This window comes from Odocoileus virginianus, chromosome 7 (assembly GCF_023699985.2).
Source record: "Odocoileus virginianus isolate 20LAN1187 ecotype Illinois chromosome 7, Ovbor_1.2, whole genome shotgun sequence".
Lineage (NCBI taxonomy): Eukaryota > Metazoa > Chordata > Mammalia > Artiodactyla > Cervidae > Odocoileus > Odocoileus virginianus.
The window spans coordinates 76,139,099-76,163,180 of record NC_069680.1 but is presented as its reverse complement, the minus strand read 5'-3'; the positions used below and the strand labels follow the sequence as shown (position 1 = coordinate 76,163,180).

Genomic DNA, 24,082 nt, shown 5'->3' with positions numbered 1-24,082 from the left:
CTTACTCCGGGGGATCTTCCCAACCCAGGGATTGGACCCATTTCATTCATTTCTGAGTGGTTTTACTCCCCTAACAGAGTCCCATTTAATTACTGGCTCACAAGGCTTCTCCCCCTACCGAGCACTACAGGGCTTATGAGCAATTGTGATTGCTCATAAAGTCTGTGTCTGCAGGTCTTCTCTTCTCCATGGTTTCCAGTGGCTCATTTCTCCAGCCCACTCCTCCATTGATGTGCTGACACAGGCTATCTTTCTGCCCTCCTGCCCCACCAGGAAGATGTATTATTAAGACCTCACCAGTCTCTGGGTTCTCTCACTCCTTCACTTTCAGAAGTCCTCATGTGTCTTCATTTTCCCTCAAATTTAAGCTGTGCTGTGCTAAGTCACTTCAGTTGTGTCTGACTCTTTCTGATGCTGTGGACCGTAGCCCACCAGGCTCCTCTGTCCTTGAGATTCTCCAGGCAAGAATACTGGAGTGGGTTGCCATTTCCTTCTCCAGGGAACCTTCCTGACCCAGGGATAGAACCCGCATCTCTTACGTCTCCTGCATTGGCAGGCGGATTCTTTACCACTGCACTACTTGGGAAGCCAAATTTAGACTACCTGCTTCCAAATACCTCTCTTTAAAGGCACATTCATCTCCTGGAAAAGTCTTTTTCCCATGAACCTATTGTTGAATTTATGACAAGTTTAAGTGAAAATAGTCCCCGTGATAACCTTCTGAATTTCAGATTTTTTAAATTTCCTACACCCTCTTAAAAGGCTTCCTAGGTGTCGCAGTGGTAAAGAACCCACCTGCTGATGCAGGAGACACAGGAGACATGGGTTTGATTCCTGGGTCAGGAAGATCCCCTGGAATAGGAAATGGCAATCCATTCTAGCATTCTTGCCTGGAGGATCCCATGGACAGAGGAGTCTGGGGGGCTATGGTCCATGAGGTCGCAAAGAATGGACAGGACTGAGCGACTGAGCATTCACACATGCACACTCCCTCTTAAAGATTTTTGTCTACAATTTGTGGAGCCTTATACCAAGGTCATAGGTGCAGGGCCTCATACTGAGGACACAGATGCAGAGCCCCACACCAAGGTCATCTTGGGAACTGACTGAACCCCCATAGCAACCGTTGCCATGAGCCCCACCCCACCCTCAATCTAAACCATCCAGCTCCCTGACTCCATATTAGGTAAAAACTCTAACCAATCACCTGAAGACATCCTTCCGGCAGGAATTTTCTTTGTCTTGAGGCTATAAGAATAGGCTCGCTCTCCCTTGAGCCGGCCTGCTGTTCTAACAGTCGGCTCTCCCTGGTCTGTTAGGAGGTCTGCCCGCTATGCTTGCAGCGCCCTCTTTATCTCTGCTCTTTGTTCTTAATAAACTCACTCTTTCTGAAATACTCTGTGTCTGGAAATTCTTTTCCAACCTGCCCACAGACTATGACATTATTCATTTACAGTAGAACATCTCTGGGAATTCTAACTTCCGATTTCATCGTTGCTTTTTGACTTCCTTGGTTGGTTCCCCGCACTCCACCACTTAACTTCTCCATCATTTCAAAGCCCATTCTTTGCTATTATCAAAAAGTTCTTCCCAGCACTGGGGCGCTCCTGACTTATGATACATTTTCCCAAGTGAGTGAAATCTAAGGCTTCAACCTCAAGGGCTGTTCACCCCCGGACACGAAGGAGCCAAAACACTAAACCGGAAAAACGTTGTGTCCCATCAGACCTCACCCTCCTTCCTGAAATGGGGAATGGGGTTCTCAAAGGCTCACGGTGCCTCCAGCATTAACAAGACCAAAATCTCTCAGCAGCAGGAGATGAATGCAAACACGGCAGAAAGCAAGATGGAGAGTGGCTTGATCACTCCCAGAGTGACTACTCAAGCCTTCCATTCTGTACTCTTCCTTCTTTTTCTGCAGTTTTAATTTGGGCATCGTGATTTCTTTAAGGAGAAAATAAGTATAAAGGAACATTTACACACGAAATGATATGATGTCTGGGAGGTTGCTTCAGAATTATTCTGGGCAGAGGGAGAAAGTGAGTGGGGATAGTGAAGAGACAAGATTGGCCAGGAATTGAAAACTGTGGAAGTTAAGCGATGAATAGATACATGTGGATTCATTTTTTATTTTCTCTACTTATATATCTGTTTGAAAATTTCCACAGTGTTTTTTTTTTTTTTTTCCACAGTGGTTTTTAAGAAGGGAAATGGGTAACATTCGCAGAATGGATGGTCACAAATGTCATTTTCCTTGCTAGGGACCTGAGTCAGGACTGCTTGTAGTAGAGCTATCACCCCATTGCTGGTCTCAGCCAGCATCCCCTCTTCCACCAGGGGCAGGGCTGCTCCATGGCCGGGGATAGGATGTAGTGGACCTGGGCACACTTTCAGAGAAGTAGCTAGCGGCAGGACCATGGTCATCCTACTCACACGAGGGACCAGTCTCGGAGATCATCAAGGCCTCCAGGCTTGGGCACTGCTCATTTTGCAGGCAACTCTGGTGTGTCTAGGTGGGCAGGGGTTCACTCACAGGGTGGTCGTTAGAAGACCTCATGGGACCTTGGAGTAAATGCTTAGTGCATCGGTGTCCTTGCCAGGGCAGACCTAAAATCCTTGCGAAAAACTTGTCTTGGTGTTTAGCTACTGCAGTGTGCCCTTCTCTGGCTTTCAGGGAGTCCTCATTCTTTTCTGTTAATTCTAATAGGGCCCTAGCTTCCCTCCATGGGTCAAGTCAACATTCTAATATAAGACTTAGAAAACAGCAGCTGAAAACTTGCTCAGCTATCACTAAAACCAGGGAAATGTGCCAGACACAAGACCAGCTCTTTTCCACCCTTTTGCTCCACTATAACCCTTCTAAGTTTGCTCAGGTGAGGCGTGTGTGGCCCCTGCATGGGACATCTGTCCACTCGGGTACAGTTAATCACAGGAGGACAGTGGGGTGAAATCCAGCTCGTGCTTTGCCGAACAAGACACAGGTCAGGGGCCTGTGTCCACCCTGAGAGGCTCCCACCTCCTTATGGGATAGAATTGGCCCCCAACATCCACCTGCTGGTCCCCTGGTTTGTTCCTTCCCCTCCTCTGCAGAGCTCCAGAAAACATGTGAATCACACACCTCCCACACCTCCCACTGGTGGGTACACTCCATTCTCACGGCATGATTTAAGAGGCCTGGAGCTAGGACCCGTCTTTGGTGGCCCTTTATTTTGTTTTGCCAATCCCAGTCACGGTAAACAATTTCCCTTGTGTGTTCTTTGGTTTCCACTGCTCCAACCACTGCCTCTGCAGCCTCCAACATCTCCCATGTGAGGGATGCTACAGCCCCAGCTTGTCCCTTCTCTCAAGGGTCCTAAACGCCAACATAACCTATACAAACAGAAATATGCCATTCCCCTGCTTAACCCTCAGTGCCCCACTGATCTGTCTCCATGCCCATCCTGCCACCTGCAGCTTCCATGACTATCCCCCTCCTCACATCCACTCATCCTCACAACCCCTTCCCACCTGACTTCCAGCTCCCATGTTCCATGACCCCACTTTCTCTTTGCTGATGCTTAAAACAAAACAAAAAAAACCCCAGAAGATGGCACACTTTATGTTTTGGAATAATTTTGGATCCACAGAAAAGTAGTAAAGATAGTACACAGAATCCCTGCCAATCCCTCACCTAGTTTCCCATAACAAGGTGTATTTGCCAAAACTAGGAAACCAACATTGGTTGTTGGTGTTTTTCCAACCTATTTTTAACGAAGAAAGCCTGAAGCTAAGCAGGTGACCAAAGTCACTCCCACTGCTGTGAAGAGGGATGGCTGGCCAGAGTGTGCCCTCTGGATCTCTCCAAGCTGAGAGAGGCATAATAAAGTGACTTCCTGGACACCCTTAGTTGGCCTTTGGTGACCTCAAGGGAGCCCAGGGTCCCAACCTCTGTCCAATACACTTAACGCCCATAGCCTTCACCCTGGTAGAGACCATGACTTCACACTCTGATCCCAGAAGGGGCTGTGATGGAGGTCAGTGGGAGAAAAAGAAGAAATACCATCTATCATATCAGTCTTGCCTCAAAGTTCAACTCACCTGCCAAAAAGAAAGCATTTTCTACTGAAAATGAAGCTAGGTAAAAGGCATCAGAAATCGTACATTGTGTGTTTCCCTCCAAGAAACAATTTATCAGTGCTATAGAGCTGTCAGCTGCTGACATGATAAGGAATAACACCAAATGAATAATGTTTCCTCCAAAACCAACTCCTTTAATTACAAGCCTCTTCTTTCCAGAAGAGAGACAAAAGATGCAGAAACACCAATTTCATGCACTTGTGCCTGAATAATGTCTCCATGCTGCTTTTTCCAGATGGCGACCTTCTCACTGGAGGGACTAATGATGTGGGCATATTTAGGGAAAAACCAATAACGGAGTCTTTAACCTTCAACAACAAAAAACGTGTTGTACAAAATGTTCCTTGGGATACATTAGAAAATATCAATTACATTGCTCACTGAGGTGTAATCAGCTGTAATAATCAAAATTAATTTTTAAAAATAATTAAACAGACCCCAGGGCAAATAGTTGTGCTCTTATCCTATGACATCACAGTGTACATATGTACCTGAGAAGTTGTGCCTTCTGTTAGCAACAAAGGCATCTAGCATGGATGAGTGACGGATGCGGGCTCTATAGGCTGGTGAGTTTCTTCCCACAGAAAGAAGGGAGAGCCCTGGGCGGCTCCCTACGTTCTTTAAGAACCTTCTATGTACTGCCAGGCACTGTACCCATCCCAGACTGAGTTACTGGTAGGAGATGCTGCTCAGGAAAGATGCAGTTACTCTTTTTAAATTAAAGCATGGTCCACTTTGTTTCAAAAATGATTTGTCTTTTAAAATTCCACAAGACAGAATAAGCTATAGAAAAGATAGGCCGGAGGTAAAACGGGGTTCAACCAAGAAGGAAGAAGTGTGTGCAAATACATGTGTGCTTGTACATGTGTTTGCAAAAATTTATCTCATCGGGCATGTGCGGTTACCCAAGTTGGGCCAGCCTTATCTCTCTGGCTTCCAAGTGCCCAAATGAAAGAGGAAAACATAATGGTGTCAGAAGTTCTCCTTTTTATAAGTTGCTGCAGAAAAGCACAGTCCTTCCTGGTGCTAACAGCTGAGGGACTCATACCCTGAGGCTGTCTGGCCCCCACTGCTGTCCAGCCACACTGGCGTCTGCTGTCCTAGGACCTCCAACACACTCCTCCCTTGGTGCCTGTGCCCGGTGGACCTCCCTGCCTGACCATTCTTTCCCAGAGTCACAAGGCTCCTATCCTTCCTCATTTCTCTGCTCTCACACCTCCTTCCCAGAGAAGACTTCTGGCCACCTCCATCTAAGTGGCCCAGCACCTCTCTCTTCACCCCATCCCACTTACTGCTCCATTTTTCCGTGTTGCAATTAGCACCCCAACATTACAAACTTCTTTATCTGTTTATTGTCTATCTTCACCTCCTAGAATGCAGTCTCCTTGTAAGCAGAAAATATGCTGGTTTTTCCTTCTGTAACCTCAGTACTTAGAGCAGAGGACTGAATAAGCACTCAATAAAAATTTGTGGAGTGAATGAATGGATGGATGAGACCTCAACTGCTGTAGAAGACATCTTCAGCAGTTTGCCTTCACCAAAGACAAGGCCAACTTCCAATATTCTTTCTTCCAGATCTCTCAATGTGAGTCAAGAACAAACTGCTATTATACAAATCATCTGTAAACTGACATGGCTCCAAACATTGCTGTCTACTCAAGCTTCTTTCAGATGTACTGTTTCTCAACAAACCTCCCTAGGACTCAGAGCTACTAAACTGTGCCAGAGACAGTGACCTGGCAAGAGACAGTATCAATAGTGCAGGGGTTCCCATAAAATACATGTGAACACCCAGCATCCCAGTTGTCACTTCCGAAGCTGCCCAGCCAGACTAACCTGTCCTCCTGGGGACAATGACCAATTAACTTGGTCAAGGAGTTAGAAGCGTCAGGGAAGCGGGGCTGGATCCTTCCTGCTACAAATGACACTGGTCAGGAGCAAGTGCTTGGGCACAAGTAGGGATGTTCCTGCTTCCAAGATTGGGGCAGCTGAACCATGTGTGGGATGGTCTTCACCTTGAGCTATAAAGTAAACTGGAATTTTGTAAACTGTTTTATTTCTAAAGCACTTACACATTCCAAGTGCTTCCACATAGTCTAGTGTAAGCAGAGCACAGTTCTGGTTTGAAGTTCAGGAATCAAAGCTCTGAGAGGTTATGAAGTTGTCTAAGTGTGTGCTCAGCAGTGCACAGACTATGAATGACGATCCTATTTCCACTCTGCCACTTCCTGGCTGCAAAGCCCTTGACTCTTTTTTTTTTAGATTTTATCACACATCTATAAAATGAGACTAAAAATAGTTGTGTGATGTAGCTGGCACAGAAACCTCAGTTATTCACTCACTCAGTCAGCCAGTAAGTCTGTAGGCAAATATAATGAGCAGTGTCTTCCACAAGCCAATTCACTGAGGACACAGCCTGCCTTCAGCTCTGAACACCGTGGGCCCAGCCAGCCTAGTCAATTTCATCTTCTGTCTTCCTTTCCATCTTGGGCTTTCTCTGCTTGTCCTGAAGTCTACTGTTTCTGAAGCTTGGAAAGAAGAAGCTCCCCTTCCCCAAGAGGTCTGGGCACTTGCAGGCAGCCCTTCATTCCTCTCTTCTCCCAGCATCCAACAATGGCCCTCCCCATCATGCATTGACCAGAGTGGACAACAAGACCCGTGGTGACAGCAGGGCCTAGATTCTGAGCACATAGCATATGGAGCCAACCTCACTCTCCAAAGTTATATGGGCAGAGTTCGAATTGTGTAATGTATCTGCCAACCATCTACCCCACTTCCTGGGGAGTCCCTTCTCACAGTTTCCCACAGGTATTTGTCCTACTGTGGAGGTCAGGAGATAAATGACTCAGAGGAGTTAAGTGAATTTCCAAAGGTCTCTTGATCCTAAGGCTATGACTATTGAAGGACTACCTTCTGCCTCTAAAGGTAAGTCAGTGACTCCAGCATTAGAATATATGACAGATTGTGTTCTCCAAGGAGAGCCTTGGCATTATTTCCAATATGATGTGCTCTTGCAGAAACTTGCCACCTCCCTACCAGGAGGTAGAGTCTTTTGCCTTCCCCATGAATCTGGGAAGAGTTTTGTGCTTGTCTGGACCAAAAATGACTGCTGCAGAGGTGATGTTGCATAGCTTCCAAAGCTGGGTAATGAAAGTCAATGGGGCCTCCACCTTTCTCTCTCCCTTTTTCCATTTTTCTCTCTCTCCTTCTCCCTCACTATGGAAATGTAAAATTCAGCCACTAGGTAGTAAGGAAGCTTAAGAGGCATGAAGAATTCATGTGTAGGTGTTCTGGTCAACAGTCTCTGCCAGAGCCAGCAGCAAACCCCAGATGTGTAAGTGAGTTTTCCCATGATCTTACCTAAGGCCATCATGGAGTAGAGACACCCCTAACTACTACTGTGCTCCAGATTCCTTACCACAGCATGCACGATCACACACACATACACAAAATCATGTCAGTATTATTGAGTTTTAGGTTGGTTTGATATGCAGTTTTTGAGACATGGATTAGAAAACCCCAACGGCTCATCCCCACATGGTCAAGAGAACCTACCATGTCTCCCAAAAATGGCACCAGCTCTTCTGTCCCCCTTTGCTGTGCTCACACACCCAGCTCCTGTGGAGCTGTGGGTTAGGGCTCTTGTAGTACACCTGACTCAAAGAAAATGGGCACGAGGATTGGTTTGTTTTAATGCCTTAAGGAACAGCTGCTCTTGGCACTCAAGTGGAGCCCATATTAACTTCCGGCTAAAACTAACCTAAGACCTGACTCCCTTAGATGTAGCCTCTACTGGGAAGCCACGTGCAAACATTACCCTTGAATGTTTGGAAGGACATAGAAACATTATATCCGGTGACAAGAGAGAGAGAGAAGACATGACACATGGGTATTTGAAGCAAATGTCTGATGGTCTCTAAGGCAAAGGGGTCTGGGCTCACCTCTGCTTTGCACTCAGGGTCCTTGGTCTGCCGCCCAGGCATCAGCCTCATGGCTGAGGACAAGCTTCCACTCCACGAAGAAACTTTGCCATGGTATCCAACGTTTGAGCGACTGGCCAATGACTTCTTTTCAGATGCTGATGATAGAGAAGCAAAGACATCAGAGCTGAAGTTAAGAGGGAGACACACATGATTTCTATAGCTTGCTTGACTTTCAAAGGGCCATCCAGGGGCACAAGCCCAGTGTGCCTGTCTCCAATAAGGGAAACAATCTAGCCTAAAAGTTTGAATCATTATGAATTTTCTGATGCTGAGAAACTTAAAAAAAAGTATGTGAGTCATAACTTGTGAGTAATGACCTCTTTAAAATGAAACTTAAGACATCATTCCTACAATGGCATTGACTAATATGAGAGTAAAAATGTTGAGTCGCTGATAGAATGCAAAAGATGTTAATATCTTTGGGATGAAGACTTTTACTTGGAACTTGAAAAACCTGAGACTCCAGGTCACTGCATGACTTGGCACAAGGTTTAAAACTGGATATGTGAATATCAGCGCAGGACCTAAAGCCCTAAATTCCAGAGTCCAAGCTAGAGCTCCAACGTGTGGCCCTTTCCTCTAAGAGATTACTAGAGTCTGCTTGCTTGATTGACACGTCTGGCCTTCCTTTCCTCTGAGATGCAAAGCAGCATTAGTTCTTTGAGCAAAGACTTATGAGGCTTCAGTGATGTAAATCCCACCCACCAAAGGGATGAGAGAGAAGGTGTGGTGTAAAAGGCTCTGGGCCCTGAGTGGAACTCTGGGGGAACCTGGCTCTTTGAGACTCAGAAGTTCTGTTCTCTGAAGCCAAGTAGACAGAGACCTAGGTAATGCTGCCAGGCCTTGAGCATTGTCTCTTCCCAGAGTGGGGTGATCTCCTCAATCTTCACTTCACTCTCTCCAGGTTTCACAGAAAGATCAATCTTGAAGGTATCCTCCAGTTCCTGCCGCCTCTGTGCCACGAGCTGCTGCCAGAGAGTTCGTACAGTCTTCTGGATATTGTGCTGAACTAATGGAGAGAGTACATCGCACAATCAGAGCAGCCTCAGTGCTTCCCACAGAGAAAATCAGGAGATGGCATATCATGTTCCTTTCATGTGCACCTTTCTTGGACATCATCTCAGCTTTGCAAGCTCCAGCCAGAAAGCTGTCAGTATGTAGAACCGTAGGACAAGGACAATAGCTACCAACATCCTTGTGACCTGGCCTCTCCCCCATCACCACCATCAAATCCTGCCTGCCTCACATGTCCAGAGCTGGGAAACATGATTGATGGACTCAGTGAGCCTCTTTCTCCCATCCCCAATTCTGTTAGATACCAAACAGAGAGATACCCTGTGTAAGCTTTAGGTAACAAAATAGCCCCCCCAAAATAGCTCCTTCCAACCTTGACTTTCATGTCAGCCCCTCAGGGGGATGGACACTGAACCTAAGACTGTACCCAGGGGCCCAGGAACCAAGCAAATCCTCTCTGTTCATACTTCTAGTTACCTACCCATCCAGTGCCCAGGATTTTCAGGGAGATGGACAAATCTAGCAAGCCAGTTGTAACTGTTCTGCGCCTAACCTTCTACTCTTAACTGTGCCTGTCTTCTGATTTTGTGTCACTTGACTCCCTCTTCAGTACCAGCCTCTATAGTTTGTTTTTCTCACCCCAGGGAAATGGACATTGTTCAGTCCACTCTGCTAGTTAAATCCCAAAATGCAAGTATTCATGCTGTAATTAAGACTGCAGCAGCATAAACTCTAAACACACAAGATTTTTGAGCACTGGCTTTGGGCACAGGTCTGACCAAAAAATAAGGGCCCTTGTCCCTTCCACCTGGCATCACAAGACATCACAAGGTAAGTGTCACAGCCAGCCAGCTAAAATGGTGGAAGAAGGTCTGCTGAGGCATTCTGGATCAAGAGGGAGAAATTTCTCAGATACAGGGATCTGGCTGCCTTTTCCTCCCCCCACAAAGTGCCAATCCCTGTAACTTGATTTGATGCTATCAAATCCAAGAATAAAATACAGTAAGCCAAATATCTTATAAACTAATGAGTTGCTTTATTTCATTCCCATTTTCTAGAGTAGAAAGCTGAGAGACAGCTAGGTAATGGCTTGAACTGAGTCAGATAGCATACCCATTTCCACATCTATGGTCCAAAGAAAAGAGATCAGCTAAGAAGTTAAATCAACTTACAGTGACGTTCTCAGGCTTTAGTTAGTATACGAAGTTCTTAGTCTCACCAAGTCCCACAGAACTTTCCCTTTATCCATCCGTACATATGTCCATCCATTCTATTTCTTGTATACAAAGATCATTCCAATTTTATTCTCTACCATGTTACCTTGCTATATTATTATATTGTTCTAGGACCTCTTCTGGCCTTAAAGAATCTTCTTCATAGTATTTGCTCCCTTGTCTTAGGGGGAAAAAAAATGAAAAATGCAGCCCTAGCAATTACCACTATCCATCTACTCCTCCACAAACAACAAATAAAATGTACCATCGCTCAAGCTTGGGAATTCTTCCCCTCTTTTTTCTCTTGTTTCTTCATTTGGAGAAAGAAAGACTTGATGATAAGGAGTCATTCTAGGCTTGGGTTCCAATCCAAATCCTTCTGGATAACTAGTAGGGAAGAGATTGTTCATCATGAACAGCAGTTTCTTTGGGATCATTTCACTGTTCTTTGTTACAAATAATTATCCTGCAAACTCAGTACACATCAACATGAAAAAAGAAAAAAAAAAACTTGTCTAATCAAGTTAGAGCAAGCATCTATGACAATTTCCATGACAGATATTTTAGAGAAGCATTCTGGAAAATAATAATTAAAAAAGCTGTCTTTTTATTTCTATCTTATTAAATCCCATCTATGCTCCTAACAGGCCCCCTCCACCCTCTCTTGGTTTTCCTATTATGAGAAGTGGTCATTTCTTTTTGCAGACTCCTGAAACACTGAAATCTGCCTTTACTCGGCACTAATCTCATTCCTTGTGGAACGGGGCCAGGGCCAGCTTCATGGGCCTATGACTCAGGCAATTATGTGTGGGCCTCACTCAGAAGGGTCCCATGCTCAGGCTCTGCTGTTGCAACCTCAAAATTCTTAGTAATTTTTGAACAAGAACCCTGTATTTATATTCTGCTGAAAACCCACATGTCATATAGCTGGTTCTAAGTAGGGTGCAGCAGTTCACATCTTAGGTTCCCTATGGGCCACATGCTCTAGAATTCCTGGAACTGTTCTTGTCCAAGTACCCTCTTCTCTGGGCCCATCACCCAACCAAGAAGAAGAGACAGAACATGTTTGTGGATTGAACCAAAAATGAGAAACAAGGATACGAAAAAATACCAGTGTATGAGAATGCCCATTACTGAAATTTCCAGGATAAAGTCCCTTTGGGTTTTTGAGGTCTCTTTGCCACATAGAGGGATTTGAGGAGGGCAGCTCTAACCTTCTAGCACTGAGCAGCAGAAGACAGTGCATGAGGCACATGAGGAAGCTGGCGTTGGAATTATAGGTGGCAAACACAATGTCCCAGTGTTCCTGAAGAAAGCCCAGGATGCTGAGGAGGCTGAGGCATTCGGAGAGGGACTGGTGGGGCTTGGAGAGGCTATAAAGAATAACTTTATTTAAACTGCTGTACAGAGCACTGATGACAGTGTCCTTCTGAGAAGAGGCGTTCTCGATGACCTGTGTCATAAAATAAACACACATACACACACATACTTGGGAACACCTTGAAGTTGAGATACCAACCCAGTTAATCAGGAAAATGATACAATCTCAGATTCTTTTCTGTATTTCAAAACGTGACATTTCTAAAATCGAAAAAGGACTACTTCCTCTACCTTGGATCTTCTATTTAAGTGGATGACCAATAAAGGGAATTCAAACATTTAAGTTCACCAAAACTGGTATAAAAAATTAAAAGTTTACCACAGTCAAATTATGTAAAGCAGACTATGTAAAGTGGGGACCAGAGATTTCCGTGCTACTAACGTAACACAGTTGACATTCCATATACAAGAACTACTAATAGCATCTAGTGTTAAAAACAAGTTATTAACTATTTTTTTTTGTTATTAACTATTAATACTTGTTGTCAGGCATAGATTGTTATGCTATTCCAGTTACCATGCTAAGTATTTTTGCATTTGTTTGCATATGTCTACATATATTGCTTCATTTAAACATCATAACAACATCATGAAGTAGACACTAAGATTATCACACTTTAGGGTTAAAAAGGCTGAGAGTTTGAGGGATGGGAGAGATAGGTGGTCAGCAAGAGTAAAACCTATACCAAACACTTGAGTCATCCTCTTAACCACTGTATCTTCTAAAGGAGATGTGCACTCAAATATCCATGGACTTCAGTATGTGAGAGATTTTAGAGGGTTAAGGCAGAAGGTCCTGATTTCTGGTCTGAACATTGAAGCCATCCATCTGCTTGACTTCGTTGAAAAGAATCCATAGAACAAATGTTGTGTGCAAAACTTTCCAGTAGATTAGAAGGGTCATTTGTTACTTTTAGATTGCTCTCTTCAAATTTCATAGGTAATGCAAGTTTTATACTAATTAAGTGTTATTTAAATCTGCTGGATTTGGGGCTCATGTTTTTATCATCATCCTCTCATCCTCTACATCATCCTCTCCTCCTTTGAAATATGGGTCACATCTTTCAAACTGAGGTTAAGAGCTGTGAGAGTCACAGGTGGTGAGCAGGAGAGAAGGGTGGTAGATGTGGGTAGTGAGAGTCCTGGGGCCTGGCACCCTGCTGAACACACATCAGCCCCAGGAGGCAGCAACTCTTTGCTATTAGCTCTGAGTATTTGCTTTGATCACTAGGGAGCTGCTATGGATTAAATGTTAGTATCACCCCCAAATTCATATGTTGAAACTCTAGTATTGTAATGTGATGTATTCAGAGATGGAATGTGATGTATTTAGAGATGGGATCTCTTGATCATGAGGATGGAGCCCTCAGGGTGGGATTAATGCCCTTATAGGAAGAAACAGGTGAGCTTGCATGCTCTCTCTCTCTCTAGCATGTTGAGGGTACAATGAGACCATTTCTAAAACCAGAAAAAGAGCCCTCAGAGGACACCAGATCAGCTGGCACTTTGATCTTGGACTTCCCAACCTCTATAACTCTGAGAAATAAACGTTTGCTGCTAAGTTCCCCATCTAAGGCATTCCGTAATAGGAACCCAGACTCACTAAGAGAGGAACTTGGTGGCTACTCTCATTCTCGACACAGCCTCCCAATAATCTGATTTTAATCCCCTTGGAGCTGACAAGGGATATTTCTGCCTTCTTGGAGCTATTTTTGAAGAAGCCTCTGAATATCTTCTTTTCAGGTTGCCTAGAACTGAGCATCAGCCAGACTGAATACCACTCGAGGAACTGTGCCGAGGCCCTGTCCTGGAGCATGCAGGTGCCTCCACAGACAGAAGGTGCTGGGGGCGCTGGTGTCACTGTCTCTCCAAGGTGTGAAGAGGAAGGAGAGGGGCTTCCCTGGATCCTGCTGCAGGGAACACACCGGGAGCTGTGGGCACAAGCTTCTGGAGGCAGATCTCAGCTTGTAAGAGAAAGTGTTTTCCAACCATCACAGGTGTCCTGCTGCCTTGAACCCCCTCATACCACAGAGAGCTCCTCACAAAAAAGTGAACAGTCACTTGTCAGGAAAGGTTTCCAGAATGAAATGGGAAGCAGCAAGCAGCAAGAAAGAGTTCAACTCTGGCATTCTGAGATTTTATGAATCTGTGTGTATGCGTGTGTACACACATACAATAAAGAATGTGTACACATGTGCACACACAGAGATTTACATATAAGCATGTATTTGCAGGCATGCATTGACATGTGTGGATATGTATATAGATCTAGAGAGAGAGAGAGCACATGCAAGAAAAATAGGACAAAATAAAAACAGACTTTGGCTTCAATTTCAGGAAGGCCCAAATATGACAAACCAGAAGTGGATCTTATAGAAGAAAACGAAATCGAACTTTTGGCCGTAAAGACCTTTTTGACCGTTTGTTGATGAGGAATAACAATAATTAGGCTGAAATCCAATACTTTGGCCACCTGATGTGAAGAGCTAACTAATTGAAAAAGACCCTGAATCTGGGAAAGACTGAAGGTTAAAGGAGAAAGGGGAGACAGGATGATATGGTTAGACAGCATCATCGTCTCAATGGACATGAATTTGAGCAAACTCTGGGAGATAGTGGAGGACAGAGGAACCTGGTACACTATAGTCCATGGGGTCACAAAGAGTCAGACATGACTTAGCAACTGAACAACAATAACAACAAAGATTAAACTAACATTCACAATAAAAAGCCAAAGCGGGCATGCAGAGTCTGGGAGGGGACAGAGCTGAGGTGCGTGTGCGGCAGGCTGTGGCCCCGGTCACTGAGGTGTATCTCAGGTGGTCCAAGGTGGGAACACTGCAGGGTGCTAAGTGTTACCTGGGCGGTAAAGGTCCTCCTCCTTCCTCCCACCCATCTCAGATTCTATTTCCAGGAAGGACAGCAGGTCAGTCTGGACCAAGTGGACAGCAATCAGCATTGTGTCATACAGACACCTCCTCAGCAGGCACCTTACCACCACGGCTAATGTCAGGTTCTTACCACCATGATGTGCTCCGTGATAAAGAGAAGGATGTGTCTGGGGTCTGCTGAGAACATTCCACTGTACAGCTTCTCCACCAGCTTCTGGATGAAGTGGGAGATGTTGGCAAGTGAAGGAGCAGCAGCAGTTTCTGCATTCAGCTGAGGCTCTCTACTGCCTGGAGGGTGGGAGAGGGTGACAGACCAAGGCTGAGAAATCAGCAGTCTGAATTGCCTTCTTTGCACAACAGTCTCCAAGCTCCTCTTGGGAACCAGCCACATCTTAACCTCTGTACATCTCATTGTAATCTGTATAACCGTTGCTTCAAAAACAGGATCTTATACATTGTAGGTACCCAATGAATACATGTTTATTCAGAGAGATATTGAACAATCAGTGATACGAACCAAGTGGGAGGAAGCAAGTGAGGAGCAGCACATCCTCGTGACCATTTGGAAAAAGAGTGGATGGGAATTTAAGGCATAGGTAGTGGGAAGGCTGTCATGGTGACTCAAGTCCCTGATGTTATGTGGGGAAGAGGATGAAGCTGTAGGATCAGATCGCCCATCTGTGCTCACCAACACAGCACATGTTGTTCTCAGATATGGATGCAAGCATCTCAGTTAATCCTCATTAACAACCCTCTAAGTTACCCACGACTGTCCCCCGCACTCACATGGTCCAGCCTCTGGCTGGAGTAATGCCACCGTCCAGTCATAGAGCCACACTCAGAACTGGGCTACCAAGCTTACACTTTCCATCACTCCACTATCCTACCATACTCAGATAGCCCAGAAAACCAAAAGTCAGGTTTCCTCACTGTGGGGCAAGAGAATCCAGGATACCAGTCATGTCAATAAGGATTCCATGGCTCAGGAACCACAGAAAGAACTTTCGTACAATCTTGTTGGGAAGTTATAGCTGCCCCAGACCCAAATGTTCTGAATGAAGTTTCAATTTGAACTTCTTTGGGGCAATGGCAGCATCTTCATCCAAGTTCATTCATTTAAGAATTGTTTACTATGCCCAGGCATGGGGGAGCAAAAGAATGTTCAATTCAGGTGGACATTTTGACTCCCCTCATAAGAAGAAAATTTTATAATGAAGCTAGAGGATAACTGGTGTTAGCTCAGAGGACAAAACTTTCTGTCTCTGATTGAATCAGGAATGGCAGGGGTGATATGGAAAGTAGTAAGAAGGCCATTCCATGGGTCTCCGGGCAGAGTCACTGAGCTCTTATTGCAGACAGGGGGAGGGCAGTTTCCTGTGGTTCCTAAAGCATCCACAGTCCTGCAGCCTAGTCTTCCTCTAGGGTTCTGGGGTCAGCAGTTGGCAGGAGGTGGCTTCTTACTCAGCTGTCAGCAACTTTGTGTCATAAACCAGGAGGAATAAGTCATCTACCCACACTTACCTCTCAGCATCGATGCATGACCTCCACTCATCAAGTGAAATATTTCCATGGTGGAAAGCAAGATCTCAGACTGAAAGTCCCGCTTCTGTTGACTGGTGGCATTGTCTGGAGAAGCCTGGAAGCAAACCCTGAACTAGACACCAGCCACATGGCCCTCATTTCCACTCAGTGCCCATCATGTCCACTCAGTCCCTCTCCTGATCCATATGCTAACACTGCAGCTGCTGGGAGTGTGGACAGCCAACAACTCACAAGTGCCCCTTCTCTGGGGCATTGCCCTCTGCTGATCAAGTTGCTTCACCCAGGAGGCAACGCCCACTTCCCAGGACAAGTGGTGGTGGGAGGGGGAGCAACAGGTAATGACCACCTTGCATGTACCTCAAGGTGGGGCCAACTCTGGGATGCAGATATAGCACACCTCAGCTCCCCTTAGAACCAAGCTACTTCTGAAGCCAGGTCCTGCCTAGTTTCTCCCTCATCGTCCTCTACATCCCTTCTCAGCTTTCCTGAGAGCACCACCCCCAATAAATCACTTCCAGAAAATCTCTACCTCAGACTCTGTTTCTAGAGACCTGGCTAAGACCTGCCCTCTTTCATCTCTTCACCTGTTGCTTGGTGAGCTCCCTCTGCTGGGGACTGTGGTTCCCCGAAGACTCCCTCCCACCAATCACTACAGTCCCGGGAGATGTTCCTGACCACCAACCAGCTGGCATGGACATGTGGGTGAGCTCTCTCAAGAGACTGGCCCTTGGGGCTCTCTGGGCATACCCAACCCTCTTGGTGCCCACACCCTCCCCGGTCTGCTCCCACGACACAGGCCCGAATGCAGACCTTTCTAACCCACCTCGAGGAGCACCTCCAGGGGCATCCACTGCTTTGGGTTTGGAGCCCCAAGCAAGAACTCCCTCAAAAGTAGCTGCATGAATTCCTTCAGCTGCTTCCGGGTGGGATGTGACTCGGCAGGAGCCTGTAGACCCTCTGCGGTGGTGTCACCTTCAGCCTCAGCCTCGGGACTGCTGGGGTTCTGGGCAGACTCAGTCATGGCCCCCTCAAAGACAAGAGAATACCAGCATAAGTTGCCTGCCCTGCCCCAAAGCACTCACATCTGACATGTGCATGGTGGGATTCTCATCAAACCATTAACACGTAAGGAAACTGAGGCTCCGAGAAGGTAGGCGGGCTCAGAGGTGGCCTGCTGTGACTTCTGAACCTGTGGTGGGCAGAAGCTGGGCACAGAGCTAGAGAAACTAGTAGCACTCAGCAAGGAAGCCCAGGATGTGTTCCAGGCAAGGCATTTCCCTCCCTGGTGCCATAGCTCCCTATCAGTCAACTGGTAATGATGGAAAGGAACACACAAAGAGTGTGAGGATGAGATGAGAAATCTTGCATACAGCATGCCTGGCCCTGGTATATGGTCAAGATAGCTGGTTCCCACCTTTCTGTGGGGTCCTCACCTTTACTGCCTGCCAGGCTCTGATGTTGTTGACCCTCAAGTGGAAAGAGAAGTGGGACTAGAGCCAGTCCTGACATCTAAGACCCTGAAGTGCCTTGGTCTTCACTTTCTCAGTTTTACATTACAAAAATATTGGGAGATAAATGTGATGGGAGTCATTAGCCTAGATACATCTGGGAAGACATGGAGATGATGGGAGGCCAGATGACATACCCAAGGACACGCGGCCAGGGACTCCTGACTCCTGGCCCATGAACTTTTCATGCAAGTTCATCTGCTGGCACCTCCCTTGGCTCATTCATAAAATTAATGCAGCCATTCTTAATTAAGCTGTAAAATGAATTTAATGGCACCTAGGGAGGTGGTTGACTGTATTAATTAGCTCCATGTGGCCTTGGCTGGATAGATGCCATATAAAATCGTAGCAAATAGAAATCCTTTCGGCCACCTGCATTCTGCACGAAAACGGGTCTGTCACATGTTCTGTGCAACAAAGGACTTTTGGAGCTGACTTGGAGCTGAAAGGAGGCCAGGAGGTGCTGGGATAAGAGTTCTGGAACCAGGGCCTGTCTCATCCACGGTCAACTGGCAGGTGACCTTGGGCCAGGCTCTCCCTCAGGTGGGAACTACTGAGTGTAGCCCTGGGTCAGGGCTCTGTGGCTACTGGCGGGGAGCTGGCTGGAACCCTGACTCAGCAGATGGCGAGCCTGGCCTGTGGGCATAGGGGCTGAGGTGGTGATCTGGACTCAGAATGTCAGACCATCAACTTAAGGTCCTGTCCCCCTCCAGGTGAGGGGAATGGTGAGGGGCTGTCTGTAGAACCCTGCTTCCTCCCTGCCTGGCCGGGGGGCGCCTAGCTTCTGGGCAGAGGTCCCATCCCCCACCCCCTCCAGTGCTGCCTTTGATCTTTTTTGCATCTTTTTTTTTTTTTACTTACTTTTCTAGTATGTTGCTTTAGTTGGTATTAACACATCAAAACATCTTATCTTTTTGCAAATCTTCTGGTCTTTATAATTAGTCTTTTTATTAAAACTAAACACTTAAATTTTATTAGGTCATTTATTGTTATTTTAAACTGACTGATGGAAACGAATAGGTTTCGGGGTGAGAGACTGAGGTGTAAATCTTGGCTTAGTCACCTATGAATCACATAAGCTGCGGCATGTTTCATTTCCTCAACCCTTTCGACCCTTTCGTGAGATGGGTCTCATGGCCCCACTAACCCGGGAGGGAGCTAGTCTGTGGAGCTTCACCTCCCTGAATCTCGCCTCCACCTTTAACACCTGCATCGGGCCTATTAGGGGATGTGAAGCACCAGACTCAGGAGATGGAGGCTGGCACCATGAATACACTACCAGAAAGGCTTAGCTAAAAGAGCATATTCATCCACTTGGCCATTTAGCAAATAATTATGGAGCAAACATTACTTGCCCTCATTGTGCTTGGGATGACTTCTGGATCCTCTACTTACCAATATGCCTAACGTATTCCTTTGGATACAGTTACTGATTTGCAGACAGGAATCGATAATTCACTCTCCTTGGTTGGGTCTCAGCTCCTATTCCACCAAGGCAGGTAACGAGCAGATTTCTGCCCTTCCTTCTCCAGCACCTCCCTTCACACTGGTCCTCACTTGCTTCTCTCAGCTCCCAGATGCTCCACACTCATGAGTCCCCTTGACCAGCTGGGACTGGCTCTTGCCCTTAAACTCACTCATATCTCTTCCCATAGTGGCCTCTCTACCCCCACACTGACACCTTGTCCTCAAGACGCTGTTGGTCCCTCTGCCCTCCCATCTGGGCCTCGGCAAGCCCTCTGATTGAAAGGCACCATAGCCTGCAAATAGAACAAGGGTCCTGCAAAGAAGACGGGACCCTGTGGCAGTTCCACCCTTCCCCTAGCCGGGGCACCAGCTGTGGGCTTCCTGGAAAGGAATCTGTGGTTTCCTCATGCTCCATGTGTGGGTATTCTGTGTTGATCTGGACTTAATCTACCAACAAATTTCTCATCACTGAGATTCCTGACAACTCAAAAACTTATTGAATCTCAGAACCGAAAATGACCTGAAGCTGTACCTCATAAAGAGAAGGAAAACTACCGGAGTTGTTTACTTAAGGTTTTGGCTAGGTTGACTTAAAATGTATTTTCATTTGGGGAGGGGTGTGAAGGCATTTTGTCCTTGAAGGGTGATGATGCTCACCCCTGCTCTCACCAGGACAAGGAGGAGATGTGTCTTACCTTCTGGGTTCCCAGGGGGAAGGTGACTGCAGCCAAGGTCTGGAGGAACTCCGGGGCCCGCCAGGCTGGATCCTGGGGGTAGGTGCCGTGCACAAGGCCAAGGAACTGCAACACACTGGTTGGGAATGTCCGTTCCCAGGCACTATCTCCAGAACCTGTCGAGGGCTGAGGACATGCTTCATGAGAGGCAGCACGTGGGGGCACGACTTGGGGCTGCATAGGAGCCAGAGGACTTGAAATCTAGAGATACCTCCTTTCTGAGCCTCTCAACAAGACACCTTATTGCAAGACTCCTAGTAATAATATGACCTATTTCTTAAGATTGTGGTGAGAATTAAATGAGACATTTTAGTGCTTCAAGCTTATTTTCACAGTGACTAGTACAGGGTAAATATAGAAGAAGCAGGGAGATAAGGTCAGATCCCTGGTGGCTCAGATGGTAAAGCATCTGCCTGCAATGCAGGAGACCCAGGTTCAATCCTGGGTCAGGAAGATGCTCTGGAGAAGGAAGTGGCAACCCACTCCAGTACTCTTGCCTGGAGAAGTCCATGGACTGAGGAGCCTGGTAGGCTACAGTCCATGGGGCTGCAAAGAGTCGGAGACGACTGAGCGACTTCACATAGAGGATTTGGACTTTTGGAAGAATTTGATCAGGCATCCCCTGAAGATGCTTAGGCAAGTGACCAGGCTGGATCCTGGGGGTAGGTGCCCCAGAATGAAATATTATTGCTGGACACACGTGTTTCCACCATGCTCTCGCCCTGTGATCCTGCCTGAGTGAGTTAACCTCCACAGCATCTATATTTGCACAAGAAAGAAAATGCTGTCTGCTCTCAAAGACAGTTGCACACAGCAGAATGGCTAACATCTGCAAGACCAACAGTGCTAAACAATGACAAGGACCTGTAGCAACTAGAACCTTCCCAGAATAAGAGTTAGTGAGTGTAAACTGACTATTTTGGAGACTGTTTGGCAATATCTACTAAAACAAATCATGTGCACAGTTTAACCACAATTTCATGCCGGGTATATTTCTACCAGAAAGAAGTGTGTATGTCCACCAAAAGATATGTACATAGCAGCTTTATTCATAATATTTCCAAATGGAAACAACCCAGAAGGAATAAGCGCCGATCCATTATCACAATAAAATACTACTGAACAGTAAAAAAAAATAAATAAATAAATAAAGAACTAGGAACATTTACAACATAAGCAAATTCCACTCATGTTGAGTGAACTCAGTCATGTCGGACTCTTTGCAACCCCATGGACTATACAGTCCATGGAATTCTCCAGGCCAGAATACTGGAGTGAGTAGCCATTCCTTTCTCCAGGGGATCTTCCCAACCTAGGGATCGACCCCATATCTCCTGCATTGCAGGCAGATTCTTTACCAGCTGAGCCACAAGGGAAGCCCTGAGTGAAAGAAGCGAGATGCCAAAGGGTACATATTGTAGGATTCCACTGATACCAAGCTCAAGAAAAGGCAAACAAATCTATGGTTACCACTGTGCAAGGGAATAACAGCAAGCAAAGTAAAGTTATAAGCAAAATAAATAAACTGAGAAAGATATTCACTACAATTTTACTTCTGATCTTCTCTTATCCTTTCAGTTTTTGCCTTTTAGATTTTGATGCTTGTCTACCATATTTGGTAAATGATGCTTTCATGGCAGATAGCTTCACTGAACCAAAGTCTGCCTCTGGCTTTGCTTTTGTTATATGTTTGTTAGATCCCAGAAGACTGTTTAAGGGTGACGTCTGTTATACAACAGTTAGCCATTTTATGTTTGCTATTATAAAGTAAATGTTTGGTCTTACTTTTTTACTTCTGTCAGCATACTAGGTATTTTCTTCACTTTAAATGCTTTCATGTTATTTTTTTGGTTTGCTTTTTCTAAATAGCATTGATTTTAAAAGTAATAAACTTTCTATGCTTCAAAACAAATTTTTTCAGGCATCCTCAAATTAACTGCACATTAGGTCTACAAGAGAGCCATGAATAAATTTCCCAGAGATGGAAAGTGTAAAGATTGTTTGCTCTGACTAGGACAAAAATAAACTGGAAATAAATAGCAGCAATTAAAAAAAAAGTTTAACTACATGGACATTGAAAAAGATGAATCAAAAAGGTCTCTTTTTTTAATAAAAAAGTTCTTTAAATCTGCAACCACAGAAACACTAGAAAACAACAACAAAAAATGAAGATATCAAATATCAAAATTTTAGAACTAGCCAGAAAAAAATGAAGGGGAATGACATATATATCCAAAGTTGTTTTTTATAAATCCACAAATCTTCAGCTCCTTAAGCAATAGGATGGGTGAGGTAAAGAAAGGGCATGAACTTACAAATTAAGAATAAGAAGAGGAAAATAATCACAAAGAAAATTAAATGAATTAAAGGAGACCATTTATGCAAACTGAATACTTGGGAAGATTTTTTAAAAATATCAATTACCTAAATTAGGTCAAGGAGATATTTAAAAGCCTAAGCAAGTTGATAAAATAAAAAAATTCAGGCCGAAGCTGTTTCATGGGAATGATTTAAATAATATGAGTCATGGATTTAGCATCTTCTTGAATAAAAGAATCTTTTTTTAATAAAACTAGCATAATACTGATATCAAAACTTGACAACATGTGAAAAAAGAAAACTGAAACCTAATATCACTTATGAACATGACTGCAAAATCATAAATAAAACATTTACAAGCAGAATAAGGAAATATGCTAAAAGAATAAGAACAGAGTGACAAAGTGATATCTTTGCAAGAATGCAAGGAAACCTATTGATATAATTCATCAGAGGTAACTGGTTAAAAGAAAAAAAATGTAATCATTTAAATACAGGCTAAAAGAGTATTTATTTTTTTATTTTTGTATTTAATCTTAATTGGAGGATAACTGTCTTACAATGTTATGGTGTTAGTTTCTACCATACAGCAACATGAATCAGCCATAAGTGTATATAGATATATGTCCCGTCCCTCTTGAGGCTGTGAGGATGAGGCCAAGCACATCTGTACAAGACTGTGGGATGTATGTCAAGAGGAATATATACATATAATGTCTATTGCAATCTTCCTGAGAAAGAGAACACGTGAAGTGCACCTTGAGCCAATATTCCACATCCTGGAATTTATGCCAAGGGGGTCATCAAACTAGAAAGAAAAGATATCTTCTCAAGAAAGCTCATTACAGACTTTTTATAACAATGAATGTTCTGAGAAACAATACAAATTTCCATCTACAAATATAGATGATTCCCAACAACATGTTGGGGGAAAAAAGGCAAGAGGAAATATGTGGCTCCCATTGTGGCTCAGACAGTGAAGAATCTGCCTGTGATGTGGGAGACCTGGGTTCAATCCCCGGATTGGGACGATCCCCTGGAGAAGGGAATGGCTATCCACTCCAGTGTTCTGGCCTAGAGAATTCCATGGACAGAGGAGCCTGGCAGGTTAGAGTCTGTGGGGTCGCAAAGAGTCAGACATGACTGGGTGACCAACACTTTCAGGAATTTATGTGGTCTGATTCCCTAAGGACATGGTATACTCTTAGGTGTCTGAAAGATATTCTACTAATGTTCACAGTGGTTATCTCTGGTTGGGTATGCTTCAGGTGATTTTTACTTTCTACTTTTTTTTCCTTTATTTTAAAGGTAATCATGCATCATATTACAGAAGCAATTAGGTTTCCACACATATCAAACCTCCAGTTGCCTTTAGAGTCTATAGAATGAAGCCAGAATTTTTCATGGGTGTTCTTGTTACCTGGTCCACAATTAGTTCTACTCACAAGCCACATGGCCTTTGCCTTCAGTTCTAAAATAACCTCTCCACCCACCTTCAAGGTGGACCTGGAAGGCCTGAATCAAAGGCTCTCCATGTCACGTCTGCAGCTGGTAGGCATCTGTCTTCTCTAAGACAGGTCTCTGTCTGGTGGGTCCCTCATGAGAGGCCCACCTGTCCTGATAGAGGTGAGCTTCTTGAGGGAAGAGGCCCCTGAAGGGAAGGGACCACAGGGCCCTTGAAACTCTCAACTCAAAGCAGTTGCCCAGAAATGTTCCCTTTGACTGGAGGCCTTAAATCTCCCAGTGAAGAAAGTCAAATGTTTAAACAAATGGAAAACAGATGTCTTCTGGTAAGAACACATAAACTCCACTGGGGACATTAAGGCTGGGTTTCCCATTGAGCACCTAAGTTATCACCTTGCCTCTTCTATCAAAAGTTCTGAATAATACCTGCAAATTATCAGCACTACCAGA

At 45.0% G+C, this 24,082-nt stretch overlaps 1 protein-coding gene across 5 annotated transcripts in view; it reads right to left on the bottom strand.

Annotated features, from left to right (window-relative positions):
* The window catches only part of WDFY4 (WDFY family member 4), a 257,168-nt gene that overhangs the window by 122,602 nt on the left and 110,484 nt on the right, over positions 1–24,082 (bottom strand). For all 5 annotated transcript variants that reach the window (XM_070471003.1, XM_070471005.1, XM_070471006.1 and 2 more), the window contains exons 32-39: positions 19,811–19,975; positions 16,964–17,167; positions 16,120–16,234; positions 14,729–14,886; positions 11,542–11,780; positions 10,593–10,714; positions 8,923–9,108; positions 8,058–8,194 (exon numbers count right to left, since the gene is read on the bottom strand). In XM_070471003.1, coding sequence (XP_070327104.1) covers positions 8,058–8,194; positions 8,923–9,108; positions 10,593–10,714; positions 11,542–11,780; positions 14,729–14,886; positions 16,120–16,234; positions 16,964–17,167; positions 19,811–19,975 — 1,326 coding nt within the window. The remainder of the gene's footprint in view (positions 1–8,057; positions 8,195–8,922; positions 9,109–10,592; positions 10,715–11,541; positions 11,781–14,728; positions 14,887–16,119; positions 16,235–16,963; positions 17,168–19,810; positions 19,976–24,082) is intronic.